General features: G+C 45.4%; 1 protein-coding gene and 1 long non-coding RNA gene across 3 annotated transcripts in view; one reads left to right on the forward strand and one right to left on the reverse strand.

Moving 5' to 3' along the window:
- The window catches only part of MTUS2 (microtubule associated scaffold protein 2), a 575,343-nt gene that overhangs the window by 367,307 nt on the left and 180,685 nt on the right, over nt 1-27,351 (reverse strand). For both annotated transcript variants that reach the window (XM_086714439.1, XM_086714450.1), the window contains exons 2-3: nt 9,169-11,619; nt 377-617 (exon numbers count right to left, since the gene is read on the reverse strand). In XM_086714439.1, the coding sequence (XP_086570565.1) occupies nt 377-617; nt 9,169-11,376 (2,449 nt within the window). In that variant the 5' untranslated portion in view covers nt 11,377-11,619. The remainder of the gene's footprint in view (nt 1-376; nt 618-9,168; nt 11,620-27,351) is intronic.
- Nucleotides 19,574-21,829, forward strand: LOC147584860 (uncharacterized). Its single transcript, XR_015253893.1, has 2 exons — nt 19,574-19,765; nt 21,618-21,829. It is a non-coding gene; the product is annotated as an uncharacterized LOC147584860 (long non-coding RNA).

Raw genomic sequence — 27,351 nt, forward strand, 5'->3', positions numbered from 1 at the left:
GAGACAGAGAGAGAGACAGAGCATGAGCAGGGGAGGGGCAGAGAGAGAGGGAGACACAGAATCCAGGCTCCGAGCTGTCAGCACAGAGCCCAACACAGGGCTCGAACTGAAGGACCGTGAGATCATGACCTGAGCTGAAGTCGGACGCCCAACCAACCACCCTGGCGCCCCAAAGGCCATCATTTTCAAGGTAACATGGAATGTGATGGTGGCAGACAGAGGAGTCTTGACAAGTATCTGTATGGACAGTCAGATGGGCAGAAGAAGGCTCCTCTCAAAGGGTGAGAGGCGTTCCTATTTTAGGCAGATACTGCCATTTTATGTAATTACTATTTAATCGTGCTGCGGGAAAAGCAGTAGCCGTTGGATCGCTTACCTGCCGAATCGGGACTGTAGAGGCCAGCAGCTGCCGCGATGGGTCCTGGTGGGTGGATGGCACTCGCTGAGGACCTCTGACTCGCGATCAGGATCCTGCTCTTTGCGGATGGTAAACGGGACGTTGCACCCAATCCCAACTGGGGCTTAAGGAGCACGGCCGATCGGTAGAAAGTTGGAGGAACTTCATAATGAGTATAGGACGGACTGCAAAATTCTTCTTTTCCGGGGCGTTCTGTCACCTACAACGAATGACCAGAAGCTTCATGAAAGGAGCGCACATCATTGGATGAGGACGGAACATGGTCAGGAGACCAAGGCTCCAGCAAAGGCCACTCTGGCACCACTGAGTTGCCCCACCACTGACCACTTAGCTTCTCTGGACCCCAGACTCTTCATCTCTAAGTTAACAGCACAACTGGATGACCTCTCAGGTCTCTTCCAGTTCTGACACTCTATGAATCCAAATTTCACTGGGGGGGAAAAAAAAGAACTCACTGTATAAGACTTTTAAATTTGATTGCTTCAACATCATTAGAATCTGTGCAAATAGCCAATCTATACATAATCTCAATGAAACAGAGAAAGAGTTTAGCAAATGTGCATAGAATTATGAAAGTTTCATTATTCCTTTTTAAAAAAAATTTTTTTAACGTTTATTTATTACTGAGAGAGAGAGAGAGAGAGAGAGAGAGAGAGAGAGACGGAGCATGAACAGGGGAGGGACAGAGAGAGGTAGAGACACAGAATCAGAAGCAGGCTCCAGGCTCTGAGCCGTCAGCACAGAGTCCGAAGCGGGGCTTGAACCCACGGACTGTGAGATCATGAGCCGGAGTCTCATGAGCCGAAGTCGGACGCTTAACCGACTGAGCCACCCAGGCACCCTGAAAGTTTCATTATTTCTAAGCAGAAAAGGCACAACAATGTTTACGGTAACCTACTTAACATAAGCAGGTGAACTTTACCAATTTATATATTAGGGCTACTTAGGAAATAAAATATGCATTGGTAATGTGGGAGAAAAGGCTTTTTGGAAGAATAGAGCAACTGATAGAAAAGTGTGTTTTCAGGCCTCTACAATCTGTTCACATCATTAAAAACGAGAGACTGTGAACCACCTTCTCTGTCTTCCCTAGTAAGGCGCAGTGTCCAGGCATGTTCGACAAGTTTCACTAGAGCGAAGTTCTAGGATAGTCTTGCTGACTGCTGGGCCCAGAGCACCTAGAATGGTGTCTATTATGTAGCTAAAGGCAATAAATATTTATTCATTAAAGGAATCATGTTTCCATTCTTACCTAAGTATTTTTTTGGTGGGGGGAGGGGGGCAGAGCACAAGCGGCCGGGGAGGGGGGGCGCAGAGAGAGGGGGACAGAGGATCCGAAGCAGGCTCTACACGGACAGCAGCGAGCCCGACGTGGGGCTCGAACTCATAGCCTGTGAGATCATGACCTGAGCCAAAGTTGGCCCCTCGACCGACTGAGCCACCCAGATGCCCCCTTGCCTAGATTTCATAACATAACAATCCCATTACTTTTCCTATAGTTAACAGTTTGGGCTAGAATACAGACTATATAGCTTCTATGTATGCAATTCTGTACTCACAAAGCCTATTCATGTTATTAGTGTTTCTTCATACTAAAAATTAAGAAAATGGGGCACCTGGGTGGCTCAGTTAGTTAAGTGTCTGACTCTGGATTTCAGCTCAGGTCATGATCTCACAGTCTGTGGGATTGAGTCCTGCGTTGGGCTGTCAGCATGGGGCCTGCTTGGGATTCTCTCTCTCTCCCCCTCTCTCTCTGCCCCTCCCTTGCTTCTCTCAAAATTAAATAAACTTAAAAATATCTATATATTAAAAAATTAAAAAAAATAAGGCAAATAATCTTATTTCCTTTAAGTTTAAAAAAAAAAACAGTGCCAGAGGCGATGTGTGAAAAGATACATCTGTTAATTAATTCTGCTTTAAATCACAATATATTTCATGTGTCAAACATTGATCTATTCCTGAATCATAAGTAGTTAACAAAATTCTTTAATAGGGACTTAAAGCTCTGATCCAAGCTGTTGAAGAGAAAAACTCTTAATGTGATACCCTTTTAATGGTGAAAACAGATACAAAGTTTTCCTTAAACTGACATTATTGAAACAAAAGATTAGACCTTTAAAGTTTTATCATAACCGCAATGTAACATATACTCGATTGCTATAGCAGACAGACTGAATTCAGGCCCCAACAAATTATATTCTTGCAAAAGACATCCTACCTATGTCTTTTATTCTTGCAAAAGACATATATTCTTGCAAAAGACATCCTGCTCTCCAATAACATTTTGACCATTCCCTACTTACCCTCTTACTATCAACCTTTGGCTTTTCTTTTTCTTTTTTTTTTTCTTTTTTTTTTTTTTTTAACTGTTTATTTTTAAGACAGACAGAGACAGTGCATGAGTGGGGGTGGGGCAGAGAGAGAAGGAGACACAGAATCTGAAGCAGGCTCCAGGCTCCGAGCTGTCAGCATAGAGCCTGACAAGGGGCTCGAACCCACGAACCGTGAGATCATGACCTGAGCCAAAGTCGGCCGCTTACCCGACTGAGCCACCCAGGCGCCCTACGACTTTTCTATTATACTTACATTTCCTCTATTTTTCATTGTAATTTCTCGAAGTTTGGTGCCACTTCTCTTTGCTTCTAGCAGGTGCTCTCACGAAGAAATGATTTCTAACCCACATCTGTCAGGATTGCAATATGCTGATCTCGGTAACTACTCAGTTCTCTGAAACTGGAGAGTTTTCAGGGGTCAAAATCCCTCAAGCTGCCGCTCAAAAACGACCTTATGATTTCAGTAACTTCAATGCCTGTCACTTTGCTGGGTAGTTTGTCTCTGGTAAGATTTAACAAATTTGTTAAGAAGGTGAAAAGTATGCCTACTTTATGCATTTTTGATAAAAACAAAGGAATCTCTAAAAGACTTCCCACTTGTTTCTTTCATCTTTGTTGACAGAACAGAATATGTGTCACTGCACAGTCATGAACACATAGAGCTTGGTTTTATTCCTTCTTCTCTGAGTATTTTTTAGAGAAATAATATTGAAGCAAACTAAAAAATCCTTGTGATTTCAAACTCCCCAAATCAATCAAAGTACACAAACAAGGTAAGTTCTTACTAGAAATATGCCCCTTTTCGTATTTTCCCCGTCCTGTTTTCAGCAGGTTGGGCTGGTCTGGGCCGACATAGGGCACATGTGGATGCTTCAGGAAGCCCCTGGGATAGATACAGGGAGACGTGTGATGGCTAACCTTGACAACTTGGCTAGGCCACGGTACCCAGATACTTGGTCAAAGATTATTCTACATGTTTCTCCGAAGGTATTTTAAAGGTGAGATCAACATTAAAATCAGTAAACCCTGAATAAAGCAGATTATTCTTCACCATGTGGGTGGGCCTCACCTAATCAGTTGAATGCCTTAATGGACCTCCCTCAAAGGGCACGGAACTTTACCAGAAGATGGCCTTTGGAATTGCACCGCAGCATTATCTCCTCCCTAGATGTCCAGCCTGTGGGCCCATGCTGCATACTTTGGACTTCCCAGTCTCCACAGTTGCACAGACAAATCCCTTCAAGTCTGGGTAGATACTTATATGATACATACATACATACCTGTATTATGGGAGTAGGAAGCGGAACCAGCCCTGATCATATATCTGTATACTGCAAATACACTACCTCGCCCCGTCTTCTCACCGTTGCTCCTTTCTTCCCACCTCCTTACACCAAAAATTAAAAGAGTTCCCCCAAGGCATCAGTAGCAAGAAATTCCCCAGAGTCCTTAGGATAGGTGAAAGCAGAAAACAGTCTACACAAGTAAGCATATTTTATCATCCTGTCGTGACCAGATCCAAGATGATCTTCAGAGCTGCTTCTCAAAGCTCTAAAAGTCTGTATTGTTCCAAGCAACCAAGAAGAGCTGCCCTCTCTCAGAAGAGCCCTTACTCTTGACTTCTCCATGTCTACTAATGCTGTTTAACCAGGAGGAGTCTGTCAATAATGATGAAAGAGTCTGAAGTCACTGGGGTTTGTACTGTAAACACTTTCTCATTTTATTAAAAAGATACATGATTCTAAAGTTTGTATGGCACCAGAAAAGACCTTGAGTAGCCAAAATAACGTTGAAAAAGAAAAGCAAAGTGGGAGGCATCGTAATTCCAGACTTCAAGTCATATTACAAAGCTGCAATCATCAGGACAGTATGGTACTGGCACACACACACACAAACACACACACACACACACACGCACACGCACAAAGACACACAGATCAATGGAACAGAACAGTAAATGCAGAAATGGACCCACAACTATATGGTCAACTCATCTTCAACAAAGCAGGAGAGTATATCCAACAGAAAAAAGTCCCTTTAACAGATAGTGTTGGGAAAACTAGACAGAGACATGCAGAAAAATGAAACTGGACCACTTTCTTACACCATACACAAAAATAAACTCAAAATGGATGAAAGATCTAAATGTGAGATGGGAAGCCATCAATACCCTAGAGGAGGAAACAGGCAGCAACCTCTTTGACCTTGGCCATAGCAAGTTCTTACTAGACATGTCTCCAGAGGCAAGGGAAGCAAAAGCAGAAATGAACTATTGGAACCTCATCAAGATAAAAAGCTTCTGCACGACAAAAGACACAACCAACAAAACTAACAGGCAGCCTATGGAATGGGAAAGATAGTTGCAAATGACATATCTGATAAAGGGTTAGTATCCAATGTTTATAAAGAACTTCTCAAACTCAACACCCAAAAAGTAAACAATCCCACTAAGAAAGGGCAGACAACATGAACAGACATTTTCCAAAGACGACATACAAATGGCCAACAGATACATGAAAAGATGCTCAACATCACTCATCATCAGGGAAGCACAAACAAACACCACAATGAGATGCCATCTTATACCCGTCAGAATGGCTAAAATTAACAAGTCAGGAAACAACAGATGTTGGTGAGGATGCAGAGAAACGGGAACCCTCTTGCACTGTTGGTGGGAATGCAAACGTGCAGCCGCTCTGGAGAATGGTATGGAGGTTCCTCACAAAATTAAAAACAGAACTACCCTACGACCCAGCAATTGCGCTACTGGGTATTTATTCAAGGATACAAAAATTCTGATTCGAAAGGGCACATGCACCCCAATGTTTATAGCAGTGCTATTGACAATAGCTAGTTATGGAAAGAGCCCAAATGTCCATCGACTGATGAATGGATAAAGAAGATGTGGCATATATATATAATGGAATATAACTCAGCCACCAAAAAGAATGAAATTTTGCCGTTTGCAACAATGTGCATGGAACTAGAATGTATTATGCTAAGCGAAATAAGTCAGAGACAAATACCATATGATTTCATATGTGGAATTTAAGACACAAAGCAGATGAACGTACGGGAAGGGAAGGAAAAATAAGACAAAGGCAGAGAGGGAGGCAAACCATAAGAGACTCTTACATACAGAGAACAAACAGGGTGCTGGAGGGGTGTTGGGTGCGGGGATGCGCTAAATGGGTAACGGCACCAAAGAGGGCACCTGTTGTGATGAGCACTGGGTATTGTATGTAAGTGATGAATCACTGAATTCTACTCTTGAAATCAATAGTACACTATATGTTAACTAACTTAAATGTAAATAAAATCTTGAGGGGGGGGAAGATATATGGCTTCTACAACTGAAAAATTGTTCCATTGCAATTGGTCAGAAATGTGTTCTTTCCCTGGAGACTGGCTGAGGCCATCCTGCGGCAAGGTGGGACACAGGGCCGGGGAGGTGGCTTGGGGGCCTCCCTGCACCAAGCCTGGACACAGGAGGGGGGCCTGCTGGGTTGCACCCACTGGCGACACTGACATCAGGTCCCAGCTCTAGGAGCAAAGGCCAAGGGCCAGCCTATTGATGCAAAGAAGATTACGGCAGAAATTAGCCCAGTGCAACACCCGAGGCTCCTCTGCTCTGGCTTACAGCCTGAAGAAAGGGCCTAAGACACTCTGATTATAGCAGGAGACAGTCCCCAGACAGAGTGGCTGGTGCACGGGGGCATTGCTGTCCCCCTACCAGTGAGGTCTCTCCGAACCCCTCAGATTACTAACACCACACAAACACCCGTACTATCCCATTTCCTTGAGACTCAGGGTGGCTTCTAGAGGATTAAGAATAGAAAAAATTTGGGGGGAAAAACATGCATGTGACTTAGAAATAATTTATATTTTATGGAAGGAGCAGAAGTGACACAGAAAAGAAATACACAAGACCAAAATTAACAAGGCTCACGGAGAAAGAACTGCAGACAGTAACAGGATGTTTGCCTACGTCTACAAATAAAATTTCTCTCATGAACGTGTTTTTCAGAGAAAAATCTAGGGGATCTTTTTTTTTGGAGCTCCCCCCTCCAAAAAATTTACTTAATTGAAGAAATGGTTCAAACGAAGAACTTAAGTGGATGGGTTGATACAACTTATAGAAAAGGTAAAGGTAACCCCAACATGCTGGATGACCAGGGCAGTCATCCCAGGGGCCACAGAGAAGCCACCTAAGGGTTAGCTCTCTCTCATCACAGTTTTCTAGGGTGCGCTTGTCAAAGAGCTACTCTGCCATGCCAGCTTTAAGGGCGCCATCTTGCACAGGTTGGTTACTTCTGCAGTGATTCGATGAGAAGAAGGGTCTTTGGTTATTTAGCTTTGGTGCCCACAGCCCCCAGGGAGGGTCAGAGGGCTTCCTTTCAAGGTCCTCATGAGGAGCATCCATGTGTCAGCAAAGACACATGGTCAGACACTAAGGTCAGAGCCTCATCCTGAGCCTGGGAGGCCCAGGTAGATAAGATTTTAGAACTTTGAGCAAGACTCATTAACCAGCTCAGAGACTGATGTAGAAGACTGAAGCGGCAACCTGCTAACTGTTACTGAAATGCCACTGCCCAGGGCCAGGCTTTAGTGTCCTCTGGCCAGAATGTTCTCTCCCTGCAGGCCTCCATTTGAGAGGCCCACTTAAAACAGGACAGCATGAAGCCCTGCACAGTGAAATGAGCCCCTACCAAAAAGAAATGGACCCCTGACCTCTCAGGTCAGTATTCTCTCTGCAGAGAAGGGAATTGGGAAGCCACTCCGGCAGGCCCAGAGTTAGAGACAGTGAGCAAGCTGTGTGATGTGAAGCAAACAGCCTGCCCCAGGGGCAGGACAAATGGTCAGCTTTCTGGGGCACCTGGTCAGGGCTAACCTTGGTCAAGCCTTGTTGCTTAGAATCGATTCACCCGCTTTGCTGTGCCAGAGCTGACAACGTCTGCTGTGATCAGTACATCCTGGAAATATGTCAAAATGTTCCATCAACCTAAGGTCCAACCCTGGACTTCGCCTTTCTGTCTCTAAGAAGCTTTGGTTGACTTTTGTCTGGATCCAATATGTAGCAGTTCATAATCCAGCTATCATTCAACATTTTCTGATCAAATATCTATGTCAGCACTGTTCCAAACTCTGGGAACCCAGTAGGGAACAAAAATAGAAAAAGTCCCTGCTCTTGTGGATTTTACATTCTAGTTGGTGAGGCAAAAACAAAAGAGTATGTATACCAAATGGAGATAAGCACTAAGAAAAAATAAATCAGAGAAAGCGTTCTCAGGGAAAGCGAGGCATCTCTCCAACGAAATGACGTTTGGACAGAGACAGAAAGTAAAGGAGAGAGCCATTCAGATATCGGGGAGAAGAACATGCCAAGAAGAGAGAGGTGCAAAGGCCCTGAGACAGCAGAGGGAGAGGGGGTGAGCAGAGGAGGGAGAGGAGATCGGGTAGGTTATGGATCCAGACTGAGTACTTCCTAAAAGCTGAGCCATCCTACATGCATTGTCCTGTGTTCTGAGTGGACTGGGAAGACTTGAAGGGTGTTAGGGAGAGGAGTGATCTCCTTTTAACTGATCACTCTGGCCTGAAATTACTTCGGGAGACAAATCTACTTTCTGAGCTCTGGGAGGACAACTCACCATAGCACCCAGAAGTGAAAACGGGAGCACAGTGAAGAACCCGGGAGGGTGTAGGCGAGCATCTTAGCACTGTCCTTGTTCTGTGCCTTGAACTGAGTTATTCAAACCCCTCCGGATCTGTTTCTTCATCTACACAGTGATAAAAACTGTAATCCCAACCTTCAGAAAATCACTATAAGGATCAGTGAAGATTGGTAAAGATGAAATATTGTGTTGTGTGGGATTAAGACATAGTAGGTGCTCAACTAAACATTAGTTGTAATTGTTACTTTACTTCAAAATAAAGAGCCCATGCCTAATGCGTTCTTTGCTAGTCGCTGTGTTTTTCATATGCGTGAACATGAGATTCTCTCATAAGGAAAATATCCCTCCTGAGAGGATGAAGCCAGGCCAATTTGAACGATATATTTATTTTGGATTTTTGCCCCATTGATCTGGCTTATAAAACACTCATGCTCACTTATTTAAACAGGGAAGCCAATTTAAACGCATACTTACCTAAGCTCACATATATTATGCAGAGTGGGAATTTAAATAAGCTTCCTTAGATTAGCTACATCTCATCATATCATCAAATTCTTCTAGTCAAAAATGCCCATTTGTCTACACGCTCCTCTAGATAAAGACCTCCATTTCTGTACAAATACATCCATCAAAATCTGCGATTTGCTAAGAGAGGATATTCTATTCTTACAATTCACACTGGGAAATCCATCATAAACTTTGTGATGTTCAACTTACAGATCGGGTCGCGGTGACAGTCTCTTACCTCCTGCAAAAACTTCTCACTCATCTGACTGAAATGGTGTCCTGGGGGCTTGATCCCAGACACCATCAACCCGGAACTGAAGACCCGTGGCTTCTGCAAGTCTGGCTTGAATTTCTCATACAGGTCACCACCTGCTGCCTTCTCCTCTTTGGGAAGAGGCATGGGACACGTGGGCGGAGCGTAAGGAAGCCCCACTGGCACCAGCGAAGTGTCCACCTGGCCGAGGGCCTGAGGACTCCTCCTGATGTAGGTGATGATCTTGGGCCTCACGTGCTTGGGCTTCGGCAGAACGATGGGCTTGGGTTCTGTCCTTTCTTCCGCTTTTTCAACCTGGTGGTTCTCCATTCCATCCTGTGAGGGAGGGGTGTCTTCAGAAGGTGGGAGGACAGGCTCGGGGACCCCGCCGGGGCAGGTGCTCTTGTCAGGCACTTTTGGGGGGGGGTTCAACAACCGCGCGCCATCGGTGGGGGGGACGGCGGCCGAGGGGGGCCTCGCACCCGCACCCGACGCGCCCAAGTCCTGAAAGCTGCTGCTACTGGCTGGTGTAGGCTGGTGGGTCACATTCGCGGTCGTCTCTGGATGGAGGGGTGCCGGGGCGCTGCAAAGGGCGCCTGCTCCCCCGGGGGCGCTTTCAGTCTCAGCTGCACTTTCCAGAAGGTTCCTACTTCCTGCAACAGCTCCCGTGACCTCTTTGCTGGCCCCTCCTTCGGAGCTGTTGCCTTGAGGGTCAAGGGGCTCGGGGACCCCGGCGTTGCTCTCTCCAACAGAAGGATCCGAAGTACAAGCCGCAGCACTGTCCACGTGCCCGCCGCCCAGCGCTCTCGCCTCACTGACCTCTGAGGGCCTCCTGTCAGGTGGATCATAAAGGATAAGAGGAACCTGGCCGTCTCCCGACGAAACGGCACTGGGTGCCATTTCGCCGGGCTTCCTGGCTGCACCTGCTGAAACTTTACCTGCGGGCTGCTTATCAGCGGCTGCCAAGGAAGCAAGGCCCTGGGTGAGCGTGGGCTGAAGAGCACCCTCCTCAGGTAGGCTGCCCGCTCTCTTGTCCTGCTCGCTCCTGCCTCTTCCCGCCCCGACGTGCTGGAGACCGTTAGGTGACAGGCTAGGTGCGCCACCGGGGGCAGTTTCCTGCTGTGCTTTCCCACCAGGCCCCTTCCGTTCCAGGGACAACACAGCCCCTTCCTTCGAGCATCCCACACACTCCGCCGGGGTTGACTTCAATTCCTGCACGGCCTTGGGGTGGACGACCTTCGGCTCCGGCTGGGGCTCTCCCTTTCCCTGACCTAACTGTGCTTCTGGCTTACTCGGGATTCCCTTCGGGGCTGAAGCCGAATGGGGACCGGGCTCTGCGGGGGCAGAACGCGATGTGCTCTCGTCGCTAACTCTCGGTGCACGTCCCATCTGGGTCTCCGAGGGGGTGGTCTCCTTGGCTGCTGAGGTAGATGGTTTAGGATGACGCACACTCTTTCCCTCTGAGGTACAGTCAGCCGGAAGAAAGGCCGCCCCTAGAGAGGGGGCCGTGGACATCGTCTGCGGCCCGTCCCCACCACTGGGCTCAGGCCGCGGGGCCTCGGGGGAGTCCAGCGGTGTGGGCTGCGGACTCTGCCCGCTGAGGCTCCCACCGTGCTCCCTCGGGGGCACATCCACGACAACAGCAGCGCTTCCAGCCCTTTCCAGAGAATGCCTTCTCAATTCCTCGTTGTCAAGGGTCTTTGCCGACTTATCCTTAGGAGCCTGCCGGGGCGGGTCAGCGTCCCTTTTAGCCGAAACCTCTGGACTGGCCTCAGCCATGACATGCCTCCAACTTGACAGACTTGCTCCCTGAATACTCCAAGGGGTCTGGAGGGTATCTGTGCCTCTCTCCGTTGTGTGCTCTTCGTCCGGTCCTCCGTGAACGGTGGAAGAAAATTTAAAATCTTTCAGGCCGGTGGGGCCAGCCTGCAGTCCCTGCCCAAAGCCCTGAAGTTGGTGGAATTCCTTACTGAAGCGGGTGCTGTTCTCTGGCTCCCTTGAATTTGCGTTTCTAATTTCATCTGTCGGGTCACCTGTCCCAGACCCATGATGAGAGGAACGGACCTCCAACATGATCTGATTGGCATTTGTATCTCCCAGACTCAGGATACTCTCATTATTATTTTTCACTCCATTTCTGTTGTCCCGCAACGGAGCATAACACGATTTCTTCGGAGCCACCGGGACACTCATTTTCAGCCCTTCAGTGGGGGCGGCTGGCCATGCAGTCCTACTTAATGGAAAGGTGCTTCCTCCGAGCTGCTATCTGTTTCGTGGGAAATTCTCAAGCTGCTTGCTGCCTCCCGACAATGTCACGTTGCAATACTACCTGAACCATTTTCAGAGCGGTTTTAAAACCAAGCATCGTCTTGACATACAGCAGGATGACTTATCTGTTAGGTTCCTGCTGAATGAGGGCCAATTAGTCCGTGAGACCTAGAGAGAAGTAAAAATAAAACCATGTTATTGGCATCGACAAACAGAGAGTCTCGGGAGAAAAAGGCATGGAAAATACAGCTTTATTCATCACGTTCATATTATTAATTCATTCACTCACTCAGCCCACAAATTTCTCAAAAGCCTTTCTGATAGGTGCCTGCTGGCCAAATCGGGGGAAATTAAAACATAAAAATGATTAATGTTAGACAGGGATTATGAAATACGTTAAATCTTAAATTCAAATTTTAAAAATCCACAGGTTCATACGGATGACGATTTAAAGGCTGGAAGAGAAGGGAAAGCTTGTCTTCACGGAGTAATACCCAGACATATAAGAAAAATCATACGGTTAGAAAAATCGCCGTTTTGGAATTATAATTCATTATCTTGGGTGTGGGACCCCAACGGTTGCCAACAGTATCAGGTGAAAGATTACTGGGGACCAGGATATTCATTCACAGAATCTAAAGGTACCAGTCTCCAGATTACTCTATTTCTTACAAAAGGAAATCTTTATCTTTACAATGGAGATATCTGGTGGACACCACCTTAACCAAGTGACCACGTTTAACACCAATAATGGAAACTCCTACCACGCGTTCCTACTGTTAGGCAATTGTCAGTGCCTTGTCACTTAGATCGTATTCTTGCTATAAATGTTCAACCTGAAGTTAACCACAAGGAAATAATCAGGCACATTTAAATTGGCGGACAGTTGACAAAATAAGTGGCCTAAACCTGCCCCCCAAATGCCAACGGATATCTACATACAACACACGAACCTTGGCCAGATCTCGGATTCTAAAAAAATAGTGAGCGAGTGACGTTATCTGGGCAATTAGACATTTAAAATGGGTTGTATATTGGGTCAAGGTATTTTGTCAATGTTAACTTTCCTAGGTGTATAACAGTATGGTGACTATATCTGAGACAGTCTTTTTTCTTGGAAGATCCAAGCTTTTAAACATGATATGCTTTTTGACATGACACGTGGTAACTTACTCTCCTATGGTTCAGCAAAGTGTGTGTGTGTGTGTGTGTGAGAGAGAGAGAGAGAGAGAGAGAGAGAGAGAGAGAGAGTCTGAAAAAGAGAGAGAAAACAGAACTGTGCCAAATGATAATAATTTGAAAATCTAGGTGATCCACTCTACAACACCTGTAACTGTTCAATAGGTTTGAAAATTTCCAAAATAAGAAGTTGGAGGAAATTCTACCCCAGCCTTCAGGGCCTGCGTGATCCAGTCCCTACGCACCTTTCCAGCTTCACCCCCACCACTCATCCTCTTACTCTCCAGGCTGCAGGCACACTGTCCTCATCCTCCACATTACCGTGCACCTCCTTCCCTGCTTCGGGGCCTCGGCACAAAGCCTACCATCTACACAGAACATGGGTTCTTCTCCCAGCGTTACCCAACTCCTTTGTAATCTTCAGTTTGCAGCATAAATACCTCTTCCCCCGGGAAGCCTTCCTCACCCACTAAAACAGATTAGGTCCTTCTATGATGACCTTTCACAACATCCTGTACTTTTACCTAAAAAAAACTCTTCAAATGTGCCAGACACTGAAGAAAATATTGTTCAATACCTAGCATACGCATTAGGCACTTAACATGTATTTGTAACATGAATGAATAAATGAATGAATGATGAAGATCTTCTCCGTGATGCTATTTCTGCCCTCAAAGAGCTTAAAATCTAATACAGTGTTTCAATTTCTATTAGGGAGATTCACAGGTCATCAGTAAACCACTCATTTCAAGGTTAACGTTGGTTTATCCACTGCTGGGAGTGCATTTTATTAGGCATGGGGGTGGGGGGGGGGTGGCAGCATTTCAAAGGAACAAGGTTCTGCTCCATCCCCAATCCCCCCGTGGGGATTCAAAGTTAACAGCCTTCTACACCTTCCTCCTCGTCCATACAAGTACACATGTACACATTTTCCTGGGAAGCCGTTGTTAACGTTTCTGCTGAAGTAGGTTACAAGGCAACCCCCCGTCTCCCTTCGTTACTCTTTGTAATTTCATCTGTTCAAAAGATTATGTGCACATGCATACGTACAGATATATTCGTGTGTATATACACACACACATACATTTGGATGGATGCTACACAGCACGATGACAGGATGAACACCTGAGAACCATCACCAGTAACACACGGCTACTTCCACGTTCCTCTCCAGCCCAGCCCCCTCCCCTCCCAACTTTAAAACAAAATTTTTTTAATTATTTTTTTTTTAATTTTTTTTTTCTCAACGTTTTTATTTATTTATGGGACAGACAGAGACAGAGCATGAACGGGGGAGGGGCAGAGAGACAGGGAGACACAGAATCAGAAACAGGCTCCAGGCTCCGAGCCATCAGCCCAGAGCCCGACGCGGGGCTCGAACTCACGGACCGCGAGATCGTGACCTGGCTGAAGTCGGACGCTTAACCGACTGCACCACCCAGGCGCCCCTTAATTATTTATTTTTTGAGAGAGAGAGAGGACGAGCAGGGGAGGGGCAGAGAGAGAGGGAGGCACAGAATCGGAAGCAGGCTGCCAGGCTCCGAGCTGTCAGCACAGAGCCCGATGCGGGGCTTGAACTCACGAGCCATGAGATCATGACCTGAGCCGAAGTTGGCCGCTTAACCGACTGAGCCACCCAGGCACCCCATCCCCTCCTAACTTTTCACTTGGCTACCTGCCACTGGCACCCCGAAAACCTCAGGTGATAAAACTCTCTTTGGTTTCTTTCGCATCTATTACAGTTGCACGTATTTTTTACATAAATGAGATCATTTCCTGGAAGCTGGGGGTTTTGTGTGTTTTATTTGTCCCTTCTCCCTCACCCCAAGACACATTAACACCCCAGTCTAGGTGTTGCCATTCCTTCCAATTAATCCTGCCCAAATACACACACCCGTACGTGTGTGGGCACTCTCGTTCCCTGGCATCTGCCCTTCTGCTCTTCCCACTGGTGCTCACGGTCTTCCTCTCCCCACCCCACCCTCCCCTGCCTCCATCCCTATTTCCCACGTTCCTCTTCTCCCTCTTTGCCTCCTTCCAGGCCTGTCTTCAGTAAGCCACTGGTGCCCCGGGTCCAGCTTCACACCAAGAGAGCCCTCAGGCCTCACCAAGATGCTCACACTCTGATCCCTGACACCGAGGGGATTCTCAGTGAATTCATCTTTATTTCTTTATTCAAGTTAAAACACGTTTTCCTTGAAGACACACATATCCTCTGGGCACAGATACAAAAAGCATGTAGACAAATCAGTAAGACAGCAGTTTAAAAGAACACTGTGCTCTCTGGGTCAGAAAGCAGGCGTCCCAGAAAGCCAAGGAGAGCAAGAAATCCCACAAATTTGGGCCATCCACAGAAAGTGAGTGCCTCTAATTCTCTGTGGGCAGAATTATAAGCATGAAGCCAACAGCCCTCTGGTTTGAATTGTCGAGGCCGGGAGAAAGAAAGAAACGAATTATTTTCACCAATGACGGACAAATCCAGAGGGTCATACACAGCAACCCACATGTGATCGTTAGAGAGTGACAAACAGGTAGGTGTCAAATCAGTGTCTTGCTAGAAAAGAGCTGTATTTTAATTTTTAAAGAATTACATAATAAATATCTTTTTCTTTCTCAGTAAGCAATAAAGGTCACTCACTGGTAAGGGAATGGAAAGCTAGGACTTTCTACGGGCCAAGTATTATTCTTAGCACGAATTCATAGTCATAAAATTTAACTTAACTTTTAAATTATAACTAATTTTGTTTAATCTTTAGCTTTAATTCAAGTGAAGCTATTTAATATTTGTGATGGCCTCCAGAGACAGATCTTAACATCCCCTTGCTTTCTCTCTGCCCTCCGAGTAAGGAGATGAAAGCACAGAGAGGGCAACGTTCCCAAAAAGGTCACACAGCCAAGAACTGGCAGAGCAGAAACAGAGACAGGAAGTAAAATCTGTGCAGAAAGTGGAAGCTTCACAAGGAAAAGCTGCCTTTCGGTGAAGTGGTATAGATCCCAAAGAAAGAATAAAAGGAAACGATACATCATAAGACCAAGAATAGAGAAGCAAAACCAGAAACCAAAAAAAGGAGAGAAGGCTCACATAACAAGAGGAAAGCATTTAAGAACCTTCTTCAGGGGCGCCTGGGTGGCTCAGTCGGTTAGGCGTTTGCCTCTTGATTTGGGCTCAGGTCATGATGTCATGGTTCTTGAGATGGAGCCAGCCTGGGATTTTCTCTCTACTTCTCTCTCTCTGCCCCTTCCCTGTGCTCCCTCCCTCTCAAAACAAACAAACAAACATTTCAAAAGAAGAAGAAAAAAAACCCTTCAGTTCTAGAAGGCAAAATGTCGTACAGGAGGTAATGTTTCCTCTTTCTCTTCTTGCCAAGACTCTACATCTCCCCCCTAGAGCTGCATCACATGGCCACAAGTCAATCACAGGGTCAACATGAGCAAAAGTTTTTGTTTTTGTCTTTTTCTAGATCTGGACTTCAATCCAAGGCATCCAACTAACATAAACATGTTTTCCCCAATATGAAACATGATCATACAAATTCAGACTCCTAATACAGGATTGTACGATTAAACAAGAAACAAAAATATGTCGACCAACCGTGCTAACCGCCCCCACGTGAGGTCCATTTTCCCAGAGTGAGGCATGCAATTTTCATGTACTTCACATGTTGCTATAGAAAGTTATGAATGATGACCTGAGAGGTCAATGAGATTTTACCTGGGGGAAAAAATCCATTAATTAACTCCTGGGTCCAAAAGGAATTTAATGATTTTATAGGTCCCTAGTCTCTCTGATGCTTAATAGTCTTCCAAGGGATCACCCCTGGTGCTAAGGTGAAAACGCCCGTGTCAGGAGATCCACCCGCTTTCTTGGCAGCCTATCAGCCCTCCAGGCAAGGCCACTGTCAAACTAGCCCGGAGTGGAGATCTGCCTCTTTAGAGCAATACAAGGCAATCCTTCTTCCACCGGGAACAACACTTCAGGTCTCTCCGAAGAGCTATTATGCCCCCTTTCTCATCCAAACCTATTCTCTTTGTGAAAGAACTCAGATTCTCCCAATTGTTGGCACAGGTTTAAGAAACTCCCACCATCTAAGCCCATACCCCAGGCAGCCTATAGTCCCTCCTGAACAGCATACAACTGCACAAAATACTCTAGCTCTGGGTGCATCATCCAGGGTCCTGTGAAAGCAAGACTTGCATTCACTTAGTTATACCTCTAACCACACGATCTAAAAGAGTGGCCTCTCCATGGATACATAAATAACCCTGTTGATTCCACATCATCAAATAAAATGCCAAAGTCCTATATGAGTCACTCCTAACCGACAGGGACTCAATCCTAGAAATCTGTAACTGGCTTGTAGCATCCATGGGTAGGACCATAAAAATGTACCTGTGGAGTTTCATCTTGTTGGTCCACTGTTGTCCATTGTTCAGTTGTCCATTGTCCATTGAAGTCCATTGTTCTATGCTGTTTAAAACTTTTTGGGCCCATCCTTAATTTTTCATCCAAAATATTTGCAATCCATTCTATTTCCGTACCATCTTTGCAGAGGTAAGTGTGCCTTCCTTATTATCATTTCGCTGTTTTGTCAGCGAAACAGGGTAGGAGGCAAAGCAGCAGGTTCTCATCTGCTGATCAACACTCCATGGGCACATTCACGTAGGCACCCCTCCACCCTCTGGGCCCTGCAGCTACTGCACGTGTCCCCACGTGGTCCATGAGAACATTGTAAGAGGAGAAACTTCTGTTGGATGTGTTGCTGAGATAATTATAATACTGCCTCTCTTCCAACAGAGGATGAGAGAAAATCAAAGTAAAGAAAGAAAATGAAACTGTCTCCCTTGGTCTGGTCTACACACTACCCAAAATTCTCCCAAGGACCACTGTTTATTTTTCTCAGTATTCATAATTTATCCATCACCAACGCTTTTTAAAATTCAATATGGGCTCAGCATCAGGTTCACTAGCATGTAGTTTGAGGACCACATCATCTCCTTGCCAACAGACAAAATGTTTTTGCCCGTCTTTACCAATGAGGCACCGCTTCAGCTCTCCCCAACTCACCGTCTCTGATGATGGGACCTTCTCATGTAGAACTCCTTCAGTTGAATGCATACACATTTCTGAGTCATTAAGTGGACTGATAATATCTACATGCTCGAATACAATCTCTTCATTCATCTTGCACATCAATTTCTCAGTACCGTGTTTGTTCTGTCTAGTACGGCATGAAAGGCATTCTCAGATACAGAGAAGCCCCCAGTCGACCGACCATGTCTGTGCCACCTACTACTATCACAATCGTGAACTAACCTGGCTGAATGACAGGGGAAAGCCAAATGTCTCAGCCTGACATTCACGGTCTGATGAATGCTGAGCCCGCATGTGCTTCCAGACTTCTCAATCCCCCTCACTCTTCCATTTAAAATTGCCCCTGCTACCCAACAGCTTCACCTTCTGAACTCAAAGGCCACCTCCTCCATGAAGACTTTGCTAAATTTTCTCCCCTCTTCCCTCCCAAAAAGGTGGAGAAGGGGCTAGATATTGTCTCTCTATGCCTTAAATCCCCAGATGTTTCCTTTTAGCACTATTAAACCATGGCTTTTGTTTTTTATTTTTTAAGTTTATTTATTTATTTTGAGAGAGAGGGAGTGAGCATTAGCAGGTAAGGGGCAGAGAGAGACAGGGAGAGAGAGAAGCCAAGCAGGCCCTGCACTGTCAGAGTAGAGCCCGACATGGGGCTCAATCTCACGAACCACGAGATCATTACCTGAGCTGAAATCAAGAGTCAGACACTTAACCAACTGAGCCACCCAGGAGCCCCATGCTTTTTAAATTATAGTTATGTATATCCTACTTTATAGCTAAGTGTACCTTTTGATTACAGTCATCTATGTCTTATTTTTATTATACTGGCATGTGTGTCTTCTTTCTTTCTTTTTTTTTTCTGGCTATATTGACTTATTTATTTAATTTTTTTTAAGTTGCATCCAAATTAGTTAGCATACAGTGCAACAATGATTTCAGGAGTAGACTCTTTAATGCTCCCTACCCATTTACCCCATCCCCACTCCCACAACTCCTCTTTATTAAACTATAAGCTCACTAGGTTGGAGTCTAGCAGCTCAGACACTTCTGTTTCCCATGCAGGGTCTGGGACAGGACTTTACACGCAGTAGGCACTTGTGATGAAGCAATCTCCTTTCAACTCGAGCTCAAAATGGCCAACATTTACATCACTTTCAGTGCAGCACAGGCTCTACTTTTTTCTTTTTAGTCTTTTAACATGGACATTCTAAAGCCACCCTTCCCAGCTGATTAGGCAGCCTCACTCCAGGAGGGTTGTACCAGAATATTCAACAGAGATGATGTAAGAAAAAAAAAAAAGTACATTCTGATCGTCATGATTTGATTTATACTTGCTATAATATTTAATTCAAAAATAAATGAAGTTTGGGGGGATTTTTATGTTATTAAAAAGAGCACTGGGTTTTAAAAGATTGAAAAACAATATTCCACAGCCTTCCTTAGCGGCCAGGTCTGCTGTGGAATGCTTTGCCAGTATGTGAATTTTCATATAAATGCTCAAGCACCGTGCCTTTGAATATAAATGCAATTCCATCCAACTTAATAAAATGTATGTGCCGAAGAAGTTCCAGCTGCAACTCCTACCATGCGATAAATTATCCTTTGCAACTTTAGCATACAGACAAGTGTGTAAGATACGAGCCCAAAATATAATCTATAATAATACTGCAAATATTGTAAATATGAGAGTAATGCAAAAAAGTCAACATCCCAAATTTCACATTTTAGTTGACATTTTTACGGACCATATATTTGGGGTCTATCATGTTCCACCACATTTAATAAGATAATTTTATATGAAGTTACTTGCAAATATTTACGTAAAAGTCGCTGTATCCATCCGCTTTAGGAAGTTCCATGGTAATCATTCCTCCGTATTTTCTGCAACAGAATAGCCACGTTCTTGGTCCTCTTTTCTAACGCTATGTTTATTTGCAACAGGTACAAGCACAGGTATCCTAAAACTTGAGGCACTGCAGACCCAATGAATGTTTCAAGTTGTTTCACTACAGTATGGTTACGAGTGGTATTGCTGGGTGAGGAACGGTAAATAATGGGGATGCTGTAGCTATCTGTGGGGCTGAATTCTGTGAAAGCTGCAAAATCGTGTAGAAATATAACAGCTCTCTGGAGCCTGCTTTACTCTCCTTATCGATGTGCATGACATGAGTTGTACATCACATTTTATTCCAATATAGAAACAGGACAGTGCTCAGAAGGAATATACACATATATATGTTTTAGGTAGCAGAGGCTATTTTAGCTTTATTTTACTCTGGTAAAAAGAGTGAAGAACAATATATACATAAATGGAATGCTGCCATGTGCCCCTTCACAGAGCCAAGAAAAGAGGCAAGTTGACTTTTCACAGGTTACACCTATGAAAAACATTAAGTTGATGTCTAAAGTGTCTCCAGTAAAAATGCTGCGTGTTTCTCTGCAATGAGCTTCACTTACATCTGCCAACAAAAAAGCACTTCCCTTTAAAAAATGCATCCCTCCCTTCCAGGGCAGAATTTCACCCAGAAAATATAGGGTGTTCATTTCATGCATATTATGCTAAATAGTTACTTTTTTAATGTTTATTTACTTTTGAAAGAGAGAGAGAAAGAGAGAGCACGAGCAGGGGAAGGGCAAAGAGAGAGAAGGAGACACAGAATCCGAAGCAGGCTCCAGGCTCTGAGCTGTCAGCACAGAGCCTGGCATGGGGCTCGAACTCAGAAACTGTGAGATCATGACCTGAGCCAAAGTCGGACATTTAACCGACTGAGCCACCCAGGCACCCCACTTTCTTTTGTTTTTGTCTTGAATGATTTTTTTTTCCAAAATGGAAATACTGACATAGCCAATTATTTAAAAAATGGATCTTGAATATAAAAAAAAGGTAAATATACCAAAGTCCCTTACTCTCCCCCCAAGAACAGAGTTGAGTATCCCAGATTTTTTTTTTTTTTACACTTAGAGAATGAGTTCCATAACTCCAATTTTTCACTTTGCATGTCATGGGCACCTCCTCATATAAATACATGTAATAAATAGCCTATCATTTTTTTAAATGGTCATTTTTTACCATAATTTACCCATCTATTCTCCTACTGTTTAGATTTTAAGTTGTTCTGATTTTGCCTTTTCAAATAATTTTTCACAGAAAACTGCTGAATGCTTATCTTTACTGAACCTCTTATGTCCTTAGTATCTATTCCTAATGGCAGAACCACTGTGTAAACAGGTGGATGTGTTTGCACGTTCATACGCAACTCTGGGCTCTGTGAGAGGCTTGGTTTTGTTTACAGGTGCACGTCCTGTGCTTAGACTATATGCCGGGGCCTGGCACATAAAGCATGCCCGTTCGTTACACGAATACATATTGCTCTCAAGAAAAAGTCTCCGGCTTCATTCTATCTCCCTATTTCTTGCGCTATCTCCTCTCTCTTGAAACTTTGTAACTAGAACGACCAGATCATTTACCATTCAAATAGGGACACTTTTAAGTTTCTGCTAAGTTTCTCAGGATCCACAGATGAGTGCAAACATAGGGTATCTGTCTTTCTCTGCCTGACTTACTTCATTCAGCATAATACTTAACAGAAGACCATGGGGGAGGGGAAGGGGGGAAAAAGTTACAGAGAGGGAGGGGGGCAAACCGTAAGAGACTCTTGAGTACTGAAAACAAACTGAGGGTTGATGGGGGGTGGGGAGAGGGGAAAGTGGGTGATGGGCATGGAGGAGGGCACCTGTTGGGATGAGCCCTGGGTGTTGTATGGAAACCAACTGGACAATAAATTATATTTAATCAGAAAAAAACAAATAGGGACGTTTTTTCTTGCTTAGGAAGTTTTTCCAATTTTTTAAATCAGAGTCTAAGTATCCAGCAAAATTCACTCTTTTCTCTGTGCAGTTCTGCAAATTTGGCAAACGTATGCTGTCCTATGACCACCAGCAGCACAGTCAAACAAAACGAACACTTCCACGAACTCCAAAAATTGCCCCAAGCCGTTTTGTAAATCAACCATTCCCTGATCCCTAGTCCCTGCCAACCAATAATCCGGTCTCTGTTCCTAGGTTTTGCCTTTTCCAGAATGTCAATTAAATGTAACTACACAGTGTGAAGCCTTTGTATCCAGCTTCTTTCGGCACCATGCATCCGAGATTCATCACGGTGTTGTGTCTATCCGTAGTTGTTCCCTTTTATGGCTAAATAAGGCTCTGTGCTACGAACCACAGTTTATGTAGCTGTCTTCCAGTTGAGGGACACTGAGGTACTTCCAGGTTTGGGCAACTGTAAAGAAAGATACTAGAACATTCACGTACCAGTGTTTGCATGAAACTGGGCCACTCTGGGGAGTTCCAAAACGCTAAACCAGACAGAATGCCATGACACCAAGCATGAACTGTACATATGGTCACTCTGCTTAGAACACACTTCTCACCACCCAAGGTTATCTGATCCTTGTCCTTGTACCCATTTATTATCTGCCTTTCCGCATCCCATATAAGCTCTGGGAGGGCAGGCACCTCCTCCTCTGTTCACCACTCTATTCTAGAGCCTAGAACAGTAGCTGGCCTGTGGTAGGAACTCAAAAGCATTTTTTAACTGAATACAGTTCGCTCAACCCTAGGAATTTGTTTTCAATACCTAAATGACACTTTCTCTTACCAGGTGCTGTTTTCAGTGATTTGTTGCACTTAATCCATAGCAATCCCAGGGCTAGATATTATCGTTTTACACAGCGAGGCAGAGAGAAGTGAAATAACTTCTGAGCGTAAGTGCAAAGGGCCGGACTCTGAACCCCCAGGCAGGCTCTTAAGCCACCATGCCAAGCTTCGGTGGAATCGTCAGCTTTTAAACTTGATAGGGTGTAAAAAGGCCTTATTATTTTGTTACTTTACCTCTAGTAGAGTTACATGTCATACGCTGTTTGGCCATCTGCATTTCTTCTCTTACACTGTGTGTCTCTGAAGCGAAAATATTTTTAACAGTAGACATGGGAGACAAGCTATTTCCAGAATGCAGGTGATATCAAGAGAGAATGAGATAATCGTGTTTAAGGACCTGTTCCAGAGAACGAGGGCCAGACAGGAGACCTCTTGGCCACGGCCCGCCTCGCAACGCCCATCCCAGCTCTCCCAAGGCTCCTCTTTTTGGATTATTGGTTCTGCCATCTACCTCACCACCAAAGCTGAAACTAAGAGCTTCCTTGGCCCTTTTAACTCACACCCCACCCACCGGTGAGGGCTATCGGATGGGCTTCCCAAGGGCATCACCAGCCCGCCCACTTTTCTCCCTCTCTGCCTCCACATCATCTCCCACATAAGCCACTTATAAGTCTCCTTCCAGACCTCCTGGCTTCCAATCTTGCTTCTCTAATGAGCCATTTCCCCTTCACAAGGCATCTAGAGTGGTATCTTGGCATGGTAATGGTCACTTCATGGCCACAAACCCTCCCATGGCCTCCTTGCTGGGACCTGTGTGGCCCTGCGAAATCTCCCCTCACCCCCTCCTCCCCTGGAAGCCTGCCCACTGACTCCGCATTTGTTCTTCACTGCTTGCACACTCCATGCCTGGCTCTTCACACGGATGGACCCATCCTACATATCAGGGGTCATCTTGAACGTGCCCTCCCCAGACAAACTTTCCATGAGGTGCATCGTCTTTCCCCGGCCACAGTCTGTGCTTCTTCCCCAGCCTTCTTCCGTTATTCTCCATGTTTATTTGTTCATTGTCTTCCTCTTCCAGTAGGACATGAGCTCCGTGAGGATAAGCAAGGGTCGCATCCGCCCTGCTCACCATCGATCCCCAGTGAGCGGAACGGTGTCCAACAACTTCAGGCACTCACTAAATATTGTTGAATTAATACAGTAGCACACGGAATCTCTCCTAACTTACTTGGCTCTCTGGGTAACGCCTTGCTGAGCATATATCCGTCACAGAAAGTCACTGAGTATTTGAGATGGAAACGAACAGAGACATGAATTATGTCAAGCCTCTCGTTTTACACGAGGAGGATGAAGCCCAGGGAGACTCGGGCCGAGTCCGCCAGCTGAGACCTGTCACAGCCACACGGGGGCCGGGCGCCCATGCCAAGACTAGCACTCGGCCCCTTCCGCAGACCGTGGACTCCCCCAGACAGCCTCGCATGTTAGGAAGATGAGAGAAAAAAAGGTTACGTGGGGACAGGACTCAAAGGGCTCTGAGACAGACCCAACTGAGCATCAACTGATACAAAACACAGTACAGGAACAATTAAAAGATGAGTAAAAGAAAAGTCTGGGGGCGCCTGGGCGGCTCAGTCAGTTAAGCGTCCGACTTCGGCTCAGGTCATGATCTCGCGGTCCATGAGTTCAAGCCCCGCGTCGGGCTCTGTGCTGACAGCTCAGAGCCTGGAGCCCACTTCAGATTCCATGTCTCCCTCTCTCTCTGCCCCTCCCCTGCTCATGGTCTGTCTCTGTCTCAAAAATAAATAAAAACATTAAAAAATTTAAGGGGCGCCTGAGTGGCCCAGTCGGTTGAGCATCCGACTTCGGCTCAGGTCGTGATCTCACGGTTCATGGGTTCGAGCCCCACATCGGGCTCTGTGCTGACGGCTCAGAGCCCGGAGCCTGTTTCAGATCCTGTGTCTCCCTCTCTCTCTGCCCCTCCCCCGTTCATGCTCTGTCTCTCCCTGTCTCAAAAATAAATAATCATTAAAAAAATTTTTTTTCTTAAAAGAAAAGTCTGAATCCTTAGGGAAACTGCGATCTCCTGAGGGGAAGGGGATATAACATGCAGACAGCTAGTAACTGTGGTAACAATAGCAAGGCAAGGTGTGATAAAACATGCAGTTAAGGAGACATTCTAAGTACCACGTAATGACAAGAAGGAAGCAGAGATTACATCGGAGGGGCTGGGGCAAATTAGATCTTTGCCCCTTCTTGCAACGCATGAATTTGTGCCCCTGCGTTGTGGGTAGGGGTGCGTCTGTCTGTGTGTCCGTGTTTGTGGTTAGGGGTGCGTCTGTCTGTGTGTCCGTGTTTGTGGGTAGGGGTGCGTCTGTCTGTGTGTCCGTGTTTGTGGGTAGGGGTGCGTCTGTCTGTGTGTCCGTGTGGGTAGATAGTTTTCCAAAGACCACCGCTGTGTACCAGACATACATACACCAGACTTACTGTGGCATTCGAGGCCTGGGTATTGGATTTGTAGGTGAGGCTGGGGTCACACGTCTCCCTTTCCTCCCCCAGTGACCCACTTCCTCGCTGTCTCTTTACCTGCATTTCCCCCAGTGGCGAAGAGGTAAGAAAAAAAGCCTCTGTGAAACTCAAATCTGTCAAATGCTGCTTGCTCCAAAAAAAGGATTTCGTGATGAAAGGGGACAAAATAATAGCTGAAATGAGGCATGGGGACTATCTATGGATTTCACATCTGCTTACCAGAAAAACTGGGAGTTATCTGATCTGGTGAAGGAAGAAAAAGCCTGGCATTTTCAAAAGGCAGCAAGAACAACTGAATTTGTCAAGAGCTGGTGGTAAATTCTCTGCCATTCTTTGAGACCACTGAGAAAGGCTGATACGTTAAAGACTAATATTCCATCTACAAAATACCAGATAAGATCCAAAGTCTCCCAACAACATTTTTCTGTGCTTGTATTTATTAATAAGAGGCTAAAGAGAGAGAGAGAGGCAAGGACTTCAAATCTCGACGAAATCAAATACTTTTCGATCTATGAAAAAGAAAACATATGTAGGCATTTCACGTGGCCTCCCAGGGGCTGAGTCAGACAAGGTTTCCGTTATGGTCTTGTTGGAGGAGAAGGCAGCGGTGTCTTAAAAGTGGAGTTCAAGTGTATGTTTGCAAGGCAGGCACTTTCTCCTTCTCCAGTGGCTATCTGGCCTTTTAGCTCACACCTGGTTGCTTCACTCCCTATGCGACCTGCCCGGCACCTAAAGGCAACGGAGGCCCCACTCCCAGAGCACTCTTCTTATCTACCTGCCCAAGTATTGAGATAACACTGATATTCATTAAGGTATTTCCTCCTTTGTTTCTAACCACAAATGCCTTATGTGAGTATTCTCCACAAACCCACTCCCTCCTCTCTTTCCTACCACTGGTCTTAGGGCCCAAACCACTTCTATAATGTGGACAATGGGTCAAACAGTTCTAGGGGAATCCTTAAATCTACCCGAGCAGGCGGGCCAGGAGGCCGATTCCTGGGGAGGGTACGGGGGTGACTTCATGGAAGCAGAGAGGGCAGTACAGACACGTCCACAAACTCCTCTGCTAGGTCCCACTCGACCCAGCTTCTCCCAGTGGGTTCATTTCAACGCGGTAGGCACGCTTGATCTATACATCCCTGACTCTCTGCTGTGTGTTAGGCCCCGAGAATGGACATCAGCACTCACAACAGGGATGGCACATGACCTTCATTTATCTGCAGGACTGCAGGCTGTAAACCTCGGGATTCTCTGCTACCTGAAGGGAAGCAGGAACTCTTCGTAACGTCATCAGGGATAAAGCGAGAATCGCCTCCAGCTCACACACCTATACCGGGTCACTCAAAATGGGGTCTTTCAGCTCATTCTCTTTCGGGAAGGTGCATTTCTTTTTTTCTCTCATCACAAGCAGACAACCTGTCTTCTGTCAAACGAACGAGACAGCTCGCACGATGAAGATGAACATTTAACACCACGATGCAGCCCAAGCAGAGGAAGTTTGCAAACAACCAGAAAGTAGTAAAATCTACTGCATGGTGACTGCAGAAACCAGTGACTCAACGAAAAGGTACAAAGCTCATGTCCCAGGGCTTCTTACTGGAAGTCTCTGTATTGTCATTAATTATACCATGTAATGAACTAGGCATTTTGGAACACCATGCTTGGAATGTCTTTATCTTTAAGGAACAGATAAAGAAATGACGATAAACAGAAAAGGAAAGAACACAGCACTTGGTTTGGAACCAATTTGCCCTAGAAACGTGCAAGAGAAACAGATGATCTATGCCAGGGAGAATGAGTCGTGTTTCTATACAATTGAGATAAAGGAATAATATCGCTTTAGTTAACTCGTAGGAAGCCTCACTTCACCAGAGCTTGAACAGTTAAAAAAAAAATCTTATATTCCCCCCAAAATTCGAGATGGCTTCCTTAAAGAGTAACATGTCGGTATGTGTTTGAATAGCACCCAGCCTATAATCCCAGGGTGGAAAACTGGCTTGCCAGCATTTCCGGGATAGGGCACAGGCCGCGTGCATCTTGCTTATCAAAACAGACACATTTTGTAAGCAACAGAAATCAAACATTCCCAGAAAGCACAGACTTGAGTGAGCAGGGCTTTTAATGGGCATGCTTTAAAGATCTAAAGTCACAGTTTAGAACCTCACTGTTAAATAACACGAGATACCCCCGAATCTATTTTAATCAAAGACTCTCAAAGAAAGGCTGTGAGTCTCATGCTCATTTTTCAAATAAAATTGCCAAGAAGTTGGTTATTGATCCACAATCACATCCTCTCACATGTATGATCTGTGTAGCATGGGGGAAAAGAAAGAGAGCAATGTGTTAATTCCCCCTCCCTGACGTCTGGTCCCTGACAATGTGTTAATTTCCCCTCCTTGACAGCTTCCAATAAGGCTCCTGATACCGTGTCCCTGGGTACTTCTCCT

This window comes from Puma concolor, chromosome A1, assembly GCF_028749965.1.
Source record: "Puma concolor isolate L17-30 chromosome A1, mPumCon1.1.hap2, whole genome shotgun sequence".
Classification (NCBI taxonomy): Eukaryota; Metazoa; Chordata; class Mammalia; order Carnivora; family Felidae; genus Puma; species Puma concolor.